This window comes from Stegostoma tigrinum, chromosome 3 (assembly GCF_030684315.1).
Source record: "Stegostoma tigrinum isolate sSteTig4 chromosome 3, sSteTig4.hap1, whole genome shotgun sequence".
Classification (NCBI taxonomy): Eukaryota; Metazoa; Chordata; class Chondrichthyes; order Orectolobiformes; family Stegostomatidae; genus Stegostoma; species Stegostoma tigrinum.
This window is the reverse complement of record NC_081356.1, coordinates 135,716,155-135,726,154: the sequence shown is the minus strand read 5'-3', so window position 1 is coordinate 135,726,154 and position 10,000 is coordinate 135,716,155. Positions and strand designations below refer to the sequence as shown.

The 10,000-nt window shown below is 60.2% G+C and overlaps 1 protein-coding gene across 1 annotated transcript in view; it reads right to left on the bottom strand.

Annotated features, from left to right (window-relative positions):
- Window positions 1-10,000, bottom strand: part of LOC125450949 (complement component C6-like) — a 66,397-nt gene that overhangs the window by 25,465 nt on the left and 30,932 nt on the right. The window contains exons 8-11 of the mRNA XM_059644962.1: window positions 9,311-9,551; window positions 5,690-5,812; window positions 3,599-3,762; window positions 1,727-1,952 (exon numbers count right to left, since the gene is read on the bottom strand). Of these exons, the coding sequence (XP_059500945.1) occupies window positions 1,727-1,952; window positions 3,599-3,762; window positions 5,690-5,812; window positions 9,311-9,551 (754 nt within the window). The remainder of the gene's footprint in view (window positions 1-1,726; window positions 1,953-3,598; window positions 3,763-5,689; window positions 5,813-9,310; window positions 9,552-10,000) is intronic.

The window sequence follows — 10,000 nt, the reverse complement described above, 5'->3', positions numbered from 1 at the left end:
GAAACACAGGAAGGATGTCCCCACTGGCCAGGGAGTTCAGAACCAGGGGTCATCATCTCAGAATATGGTGTTAGCCTTTTGATGACTTCACCCAGAGGGTGGGGAGCCAACGTGAGTCTCTACCACAGCAAATGTCTGAAGCCAAAACACTGAGGGGTTTTGAGGAGTTGGGCATAGTTCTTGGGGCTACAATGATCAAAGGACATAAAGAGAAGTTGGAAGCAGGGGACTGATTTGGACAATCAGCCATGATCATAACAGATAGAACAGCAGAGCCTGAGCAGATGAACAGCGTGTTTCTATTGGTCCTTTCCCTAGTTGCCCCAGTTAGGGGCAGGCTCTGTGTCACAGCTGGTTTTATCCAGGAGCTGGGAGACCTCTCTCTGCTCAGGCCGCACCTCCAACATCGTGTTCAGGCAACATGGATCAGTCAGTGTGACATTACCCCCCCCAAGCACCCCACCCCCATTCCAACCCCACCCACACCCCAAACAACCACCGCCATACTCACCCCCACCCCCAACACCCACCCCACCCCCATTCCAACCCCATCCTCACCCCAAACAACCACCCCCATACTCACCCCCACCCCCAACACCCACCCCCACCCCCATTCCAACACCATCCTCAGCCCAAACACCCACCCCCATTCTCAACTCCACCCCCATTCCAACCCCATCCTCACCCCAAACACCCACCCCCATTCTCACCCCACCCCCAACACCCACCCTCACCCCTATTCCAACCCCATCCTCACCCCAAACACCCACCCCCATTCTCACCCCCACCCCCAATCCAACCCCATCTTCACCCCAAACACCCACCCCCATTCTCACATCCTCCCTCACCCCCATCCCAACCTCACCCCAAACACCCACACCCACTTTCACCCCCACCCTCACCCCCAACACCCACCCTCACCCCCACTGGTACCCTCACCCCAATCGTTACCCTCACCCCCATCCTCACCCTCGCTCCCAAGCTCACCCTCACCCCTGGTAATTGACCCCTCCCTGAATCTGGTGTAAGATTCGAACGGGACTAGACAGGGTTGGCTCAGAAAGGGTGTTTCCCAATGACTGGGCAGTCCAGACCCGGGGGCCACAGTCTAAGGGTATGGGGTAGGCCTGCGATGACTGAGTTGAGGAGAAATGTCTTCACCCAGAGTGGGGGGGTGGGGGGGGTGCGTGCTGCGTGTGGGATTCTCCGCCTGATCTCAGCCTCTCAGTACGTTCAGGATAGAGACAAAGAGGAGCATGGCGTTGTGGGGAATGGTTTGGGGAGGTGATGTGTGTGGGGTTTGCAGTTACCTCACAGTTAGTGATGCTATCCATGATGAGAGATGACTGGCATGAGAGGGAAGTGAATACCGGAGGGTCCTGTTAGAGAGAAACCTTTCTCCCTCTCTCTCTCTCTCTCTCTCTGTGTAAATAATTTCAATGACCCACAAATGTTTGTGACTGTGCCCTGGTCTGGTTCTAATCCTCTATTGTCAGGCACTGCCAGAGCCCAGCTGTGAAACTGATAAATCCCTGACCGGGGAAATCTTATAGAGTGGTACAGCAGGTTCAATGGGCTGAATGGCCTAGTCCTACCTGTGACATTCTCACGGCCAGGCGCAGTGAGACAGCTCGGCCTACCCGATGGAGATAGACTCAGAGCAAGGTGAATCATTCAACCCCATTTCCCTGGCCGCGCCCTCTGAGACGCAAGGAGAGGGGTTTACCTGAGTGGTAGTCAGGGGTCCGTAGCTCACAGTTGTCCCCGTAGGTCCCAGCCTTGCAGACACACTGGCAGCTGTTGTCCAACAGCACGGCTTTACCGTTATTGGAACACGGGGAGCACCGGCAAGGGTCAAAGGTCTTCGTATAGTCCATCATGGCCCGCTCCAGGTGTCTCCGCTTTGTCACTGCACAGGGAATTCCCCTCACAAGGCCGAGGATGGAGCGGAGCTGCGGGATTAAACCTCTGAGATCAGCCTGGCTGGGGGCAAGGGAGAGGCAGGGCTGGGGGGAGAGAGAGTAGGGTGGGAGAGAGACCTGGGGGACAGAGGGAGACCGGGGTCGAGGGCTGGAAACAGGGGCAGAGCGAGAGCGAGAGAGAGGGGGAGAGAGAGAGAGAGAGGTGGGAGAAAGAGAGAGAAGTGGGAGAGAGAGAGAGAGAGAAGTGGGAGAGAGAGAGAGAGAGAAGTGGGGGGGAGAGAGAGAGAGAGAAGTGGGGGGGGAGAGAGGGAGGTGGGAGAGAGAGAGAAGTGGGGGAGAGAGAGAGAGAGAAGTGGGAGAGAGAGAGAGAGAAGTGGGGGGGAGAGAGAGAGGTGGGAGAGAGAGAGAGAAGTGGGAGAGAGAGAGAGAAGTGGGGGGGGAGAGAGAGAGAGGGAGAGGTGGGAGAAAGAGAGAGAAGTGGGAGAAAGAGAGAGAAGTGGGAGGGAGAGAGAGAGAAGTGGGAGAGAGAGAGAGAAGTGGGAGAGAGAGAGAGAGAAGTGGGAGAGAGAGAGAAGTGGGAGAGAGAGAGAGAGGTGGGAGAGAGAGAGAGGGAGAGGTGGGAGAAAGAGAGAGAAGTGGGAGAGAGAGAGAGGGAGAGGTGGGAGAAAGGGAGAGAAGTGGGAGAGAGAGAGAGAAGTGGGAGAGAGAGAGAGAGAGGTGGGAGAAAGAGAGAGAAGTGGGAGAGAGAGAGAGAAGTGAGAGAGAGAGAAGTGGGAGAGAGAGAGAGAGAGGTGGGAGAAAGAGAGAGAAGTGGGAGAGAGAGAGAGAGAAGTGGGAGAAAGAGAGGGAGGTGGGAGAAAGGGAGAGAAGTGGGAGAGAGAGAGAGAAGTGGGAGAGCGAGAGAGAGAGAGGTGGGAGAAAGAGAGAGAAGTGGGAGAGAGAGAGAGAGGTGGGAGAGAGAGAGAGAGAAGTGGGAGAGAGAGAGAGAAGTGGGAGAGAGAGAGGGAGAAGTGGGAGAGAGAGAGAGAGAAGTCGGAGAGAGAGAGGTGGGAGAAAGAGAGAGAAGTGGGAGAGAGAGAGAGGTGGGAGAGAGAGAGAGAGAAGTGGGGGGCAGAGAGAGAGAGGTGGGAGAGAGAGAGAGAAGTGGGAGAGAGAGAGAGAAGTGGGGGGGAGAGAGAGAGAGACGTGGGAGAGAGAGAGAGAAGTGGGAGAGAGAGAGAGAAGTGGGAGAGAGAGAGAGAGATGGGAGAGAGAGAGAGAGAGAAGTGGGAGAGAGAGAGAGAGAAGTGGGAGAGAGAGAGAGAAGTGGGAGAGAGAGAGAGAGGTGGGAGAGAGACCTGGGGGGAGAGATAGAGAGACCAGGGTGGGGGTGTTAGCGGAGGCAGAGAGAGAGAGAGAGAGAGAGAGAGATGGTGGAGAGAGAGAGAGAGAGAGCGCAATGTGAGAGAGAGACCTGGGGTGGGGGGGGGAGAGACAGAGATAACTGGGGGAGAGACAGAATCTGTGGGGGCAGGGAATGGGGGAGAACATTGGGGAACAGAAACTAGGGGAGGGGTGTGGGACAGAGAAAGAGAGAGTTGAGGGAGGGAGAGGGGTAGGGGATTGGCATTAGTGAGGGTCAAGGTGGTGGCAGGACAAGGGCGTTGGTGTGGGTGAGGAGCTGAGGGGGTGCTCACCGTGAAGTCCACCACCGTGGGAATATCCTGGACAGACTCCAGCCAGCTGTTGTACTCCTTAGTGGGGAAGACTTTCCCTTTCTGCCAGGCCAACGCTGCAGCAAACTCAACACGGCCTCCCCTCGCCATGGAAACTGATTTCTCTGCCGCTTCCAGAATTGAACCTAAACACGAGGCAAAGTACAGGCTTCTGAACAAGGGTCCAGGCCCGAAACGTCAACTTTCCTGCCCCTCTGATGCTGCTCGGCCTGCTGTGTTCACCCAGCTCTACGTTGTGTTATCACAAAGCCCACTCTGCAGGCTCACTAGGCCCCAAACCCAGGAGGTATCACAGGTCTAACATAGGCTCTTCCAGGCGCCACTCCCAGGTATCTCCGGGCCATCCCCCCAAGCCCCCAAACCTGGGTATCTCGGGGCCCTGTCCCCGGGTATCACTGGGCCCTGTCCCCAGGGTATCTCGGGGCCCTGTCCCCAGGGTATCACTGGGCCCTGCCCCCGGTGTAACTCGGGGCCCTGTTCCCGGGGTAACTTGGGGCCCTGTCCCCGGGGTAACACTGGGCCCTGTCCCCGGGCTATCTCGGGGCCCCTTCCCCCGGGGTATCTGGGTCCCTTTCCCCCGGGGTATCTCGGGTCCCTTTCCCCCGGGGTATCTCGGGTCCCTTTCCCCCGGGGTATCTCGGGGCCCTGTCCCCGGGGTATTTCAGTTTTCAGTCCATTGCTGGCAGTCCAGCTGCATACATTCAGCGTCAGAGAAACGAACCCCCGAACCTGGGACCACAGCAGACCACTAAACCTCAACACACTCCCACACACCCCCTCAGCACACACCCTCCGAGAGTGCCCACTCCCTCAGCACTGACCCTCTGACAGTGCCCACTCCCTCAGCACTGACCCTCTGACCATGCCCGCTCCCTCAGCACTGACCCTCCGATAGTGCCCCCTGCCTCTGCACTGACCCTCCGACAGTGTGGGGCTCCCTCAGCACTGACCCTCCGACAGTGTGGGCCTCCATCAGCACTGACCCTCCCAGCAGTGCCCACTCCCTCAGCACTGACCCTCTGACAGTGCCCACTCCCTCAGCACTGACCCTCTGACAGTGCCCACTCCATCAGCACTGACCCTCCCAGCAGTGCCCACTCCCTCAGCACTGGCCCTCTGACAGTGCCCACTCCCTCAGCACTGGCCCTCCCAGCAGTGCCCACTCCCTCAGCACTGGCCCTCTGACAGTGCCCACTCCCTCAGCACTGGCCCTCCCAGCAGTGCCCACTCCCTCAGCACTGACCCTCTGACAGTGCCCACTCCCTCAGCACTGGCCCTCCCAGCAGTGCCCACTCCCTCAGCACTGGCCCTCTGACAGTGCCCACTCCCTCAGCACTGGCCCTCCCAGCAGTGCCCACTCCCTCAGCACTGGCCCTCTGACAGTGCCCACTCCCTCAGCACTGGCCCTCCCAGCAGTGCCCACTCCCTCAGCACTGGCCCTCTGACAGTGCCCACTCCCTCAGCACTGGCCCTCCCAGCAGTGCCCACTCCCTCAGCACTGGCCCTCTGACAGTGCCCACTCCCTCAGCACTGGCCCTCCCAGCAGTGCCCACTCCCTCAGCACTGACCCTCTGACAGTGCCCACTCCCTCAGCACTGGCCCTCTGACAGTGCCCACTCCCTCAGCACTGGCCCTCTGACAGTGCCCACTCCCTCAGCACTGACCCTCCGACAGTGCCCGCTCCCTCAGTACTGACCCTCCGACAGTGCCCGCTCCCTCAGTACTGATCCTCCGACAGTGCCCGCTCCCTCAGCACTGGCCCTCCGACAGTGTCCGCTCCCTCAGCACTGACCCTCTGACGGTGCCCACTCCCTCAGCACTGACCCTCTGACAGTGCCCGCTCCCTCAGCACTGGCCCTCTGACAGTGCCCACTCTCTCAGCACTGACCCTCCGACAGTGCCCGCTCCCTCAGCACTGACCCTCCGACAGTGCCCACTCCCTCAGCACTGACCCGAGAGTCATGTTTATCTGCCCGGGTCAGGAGTTGGGTTGATGTCGCATTGAGCATGAGGAAGAGTTTCACTGTCACAGCGCTGTCCTCTCTCCCTTACCTTTTGCGTTCAGGGCCATGCTGTTGTGTGTGCACCTCGTCCTGGTTTTCTTGATTTTGATAAATAGCACGCGTATCTTTGTCTCTGTTTTGATGCACTCACGCATCTCAGCTTGTGTTAGGCCTGTACAGGACCAAAGACAACGAGGACAGATGGTCAATGCGCGAATCCTGAACCATGACCAGGCGACATCCAATTCCCCATCACAGACGGTCCGAACGGGTCAGAACCAAAGAAGAACAAAACGAGGCACAGTCTGAGGATTGTTGGATGTGTGGAGGGAGGAAGGAGTTGGAGACTCACAGAGACAAATCCGAGGAAAATCTCGGGAATCAGTGACGTCTAAATTAATTTCCCAGTGTGTAATAAAAGAAGTTGGAAAACACAAACTGACATGGCCCATAGAACATAGGACATTACAGCACAGTACAGGCCCTTCGGCCCTCGATGTTGTGCTGACCTGTCATACCGATCTGAAGCCCATCTAACCTACACTATTCCATGTACGTCCATAAGCTTATCCAATGACGACTTAAATGTACCTAAAGTTGGCGAATCTACTACCATTGCAGGCAAAGCGTTCCATTCCCTTACTACTCTCTGAGTAAAGAAACTACCTCTGACATCTGTCCTATATCTTTCACCCCTCAATTTAAAGCTATGCCCCCTCGTGCTCGCCGTCACCATCCTAGGAAAAAGGCTCTCCCTATCTCTATCCAGAGAAGGACCACAAGGGTTTTTCGAGGACAATGTCCATGGATGTGGGCAGTGTGTACCTGGTGCCCGTGGACAGTGTCACTAGAAGCTGGTCCCTCCTACCCCCGAGGAATCATTGCGTTGCCTCCGTATTGCACGGTGTGTGGATGAGGGGTCAGCTAAACCAAATCCGATAGCTTTCAGCTAGGGGGTGTGTTTCTCTGGAGTGCAAACCACCCCCCCCACCCCCTCCACACACCACCCCCTCCCCACCCCCTCCACACACCACCCCCTCCCCATCCCTCTCCCCACCCCCTCCACACACCACCCCCTCCCCACCCCCTCCACACACCACCCCCTCCCCAACCCCTCCACACACCACCCCCTCCCCACCCCCTCCACACACCACCCCCTCCCCAACCCCTCCACACACCACCCCCTCCCCACCCCCTCCACACACCACTCCCTCCCCAGTCCCTCCACACACCACACCCTCCCCACCCCCCTAAAGTCCACCTCCTCCACACACCAACCCCTCCCCACCCCTCCACACACCACCCCCTCTCTATCCCCTCCACATACCACCCCCTCCACACACCACCCCCTCTCTATCCCCTCCACATACCACCCCCTCCACACATCACCCCCTCCCCAGCTCCTCCACACACCACCCCCTCCCCAGCCCCTCCACACACCAACCCCTCCCCATGCCCTCCACACACCACCCCCACCCTATCCCTCTCCCTACCCCCTCCACACACCACCCCCTCCCCACCCCACTCCCTCCCCAGTCCCTCCACACACCACCCCCTCCACACACCACCCCCTCCCCAGTCCCTCCACACACCACCCCCTCCCCACCCCCTCCACACACCACCCCCTCCCCAGTCCCTCCACACACCACCCCCTCCCCACCCCCTCCACACACCACCCCCTCCCCAGTCCCTCCACACACCACCCCCTCCCCAGCCCCTCCACACACCACCCCCTCCCCAGCCCCTCCACACACCAACCCCTCCCAATGCCCTCCACACACCACCCCCACCCCACCCCTCCACATACCACCCCCTTCACACTCCACCCCCTCCCCAACCATCCACACACCAACCCCTCCCCATCCCCTCCACACTCCACCCCCTCCACACTCCACCCCCTCCCCGACCATCCACACACCACCCCCTCCCCAGCCCCTCCACACACCAACCCCTCCCCATGCCCTCCACACACCACCCCCTCCCCAGCCCCTCCACACACCACCCCCTCCCCAGCCCCTCCACACACCAACCCCTCCCCATGCCCTCCACACACCACCCCCACCCCACCCCTCCACATACCACCCCCTTCACACTCCACCCCCTTCCCAACCATCCACACACCAACCCCTCCCCACCCCCTCCACACACCAACCCGTCCCCACCACCTCCCCACCCTCCACACACCACCTCCTCCCCATGCCTCCACACATGAACCCCTCCCCATCCCCTCCACACACCACCCCCTCCCCATCCCTCACCCCACCCCCTCCACACACCACCCCCTCCCCACCCCCTCCACATACCACCTGCTCCCCATTCCCTCCACATACCACCTCTCCCCACCCCTACACACACCACCCGCTCCTCATCCCTCCACACACCAACCCCCTCCCCATCCCCTCCACACACCAACCCCCTCCCCATCCCCTCCACACACCACACCCTCCCCACCTCCTCTACAGTCCACCCCCTCCACACACCACACCCTCCCCACCCCGCTACAGTCCACCCCCTCCACATACCACCCCCTTCCCAGCCCCTCCACACACCACCCCCCTCCCCAGCCCCTCCACATACCACCCCTCCCCACCCCCTCCACACACCACCCCCCTCCCCACCACCTCCCCACCCTTCACACACCACCTCCTCCCCATGCCTCCACACATGAACCCCTCCCCATCCCCTCCACACACTACCCCCTCCCCATCCCTCACCCCACCCGCTCCTCACCCCCTCCACACACCAACCCCTCCCCACCACCTCCCCACCCTCCACACACCACCCCCTCCCCATCCCTCACCCCACCCCCTCCACACACCACCCCCTCCCCACCCCCTCCACATACCACCTGCTCCCCATTCCCTCCACATACCACCCCTCCCCACCCCTACACACACCACCCGCTCCTCACCCCTCCACACACCAACCCCCTCCCCATCCCCTCCACACACCACACCCTCCCCACCTCCTCTACAGTCCACCCCCTCCACACACCACACCCTCCCCACCCCGCTACAGTCCACCCCCTCCACATACCACCCCCTTCCAGCCCTCCACACACCACCCCCTCCCCAGCCCCTCCACATACCACCCCTCCCCACCCCCCTCCACACACCACCCCCTCCCCACCAGCTCCCCACCCTTCACACACCACCTCCTCCCCATGTCTCCACACATGAACCCCTCCCCATCCCTCCACACACTACCCCTCCCCATCCCTCACCCCACCCGCTCCTCACCCCCTCCACACACCAACCCCTCCCAGCCCTCCATACACCAACGCCTCCCCATCCCCTCCACACACCAACCCTCCCCACTACCTCCCCACCCTCCACACACCACCTCCTCCCCATGCCTCCACACATGAACCCCTCCCCATCCCCTCCTCACCGCACCCCCTCCACACACCACCCCCTCCCCACCCCCTCCACATACCACCTGCTCCCCATTCCCTCCACATACCACCCCCTCCCCACCCTACACACACCACCCTCTCCTCACCCCTCCACACACCAACCCCCTCCCCATCCCCTCCACACACCACCCCCTCCCTCCCCCTCCACACACCACCCCCTCCCTCCCTCCTTGACACACCACACCCCCCCATGCCCCTCAACCCTCCACACTCCCCCAACAACCCCTCCATGCCCCCTGACCCGTGCTGGGGAACCTGAGCTCTTGATGGAGGTCCTGTCGTACTGGTAGATGACATCGTAAATGCCGCCCGTTTTGCCCCTGGCGAAGTAGTGTGTTCCGAAATCCTGGAAGATGCGGCTGTACAACGGGTAGTTATACTCAAGGGGCAGGCTGCTCACAGCATCCAGGAAGGTCTCTGACGCGTGAAGCTCCGTCTCCTTCATCCGGAATTCAGAGATAGCGATGGTCTTGTGAACCCGCACAAACGCAGAGTCCTGAACACAGCCCACAAACAGCAATTAACCGAAAACTGGGAAACTAACCTCATTCCTGCCCAGCCAGTCACTAAAATACACAGGAAATACAGCTGTACACAACCGCCCGCCCCCCCCCCCCGCCCCATCCAGCTCTCCATCCACCTTAACAACACAACACCAACCCTTGCTCCCCCTGCAACAACATAGCCAAAACCCTTACAATTCCTCTGTAACCACACAACTCCAAACCCTACATCTTCCTCTAACAACACAGGGGCGGCACGGTGTCTCAGTGGTCAGCACTGCAGCCTCACAGCACCAGGGACCCGGGTTCAATTCCGGCCTCGGATAACTGTCTGTGTGGAGTTTGCACATTCTCCCCGTGTCTGTGTGGATTTCCTCCGGGTGCTCCGGTTCCTCCTGCAGTCCAAAGATGTGCAGGCTGGGTGGATCGGCCATGCTACATT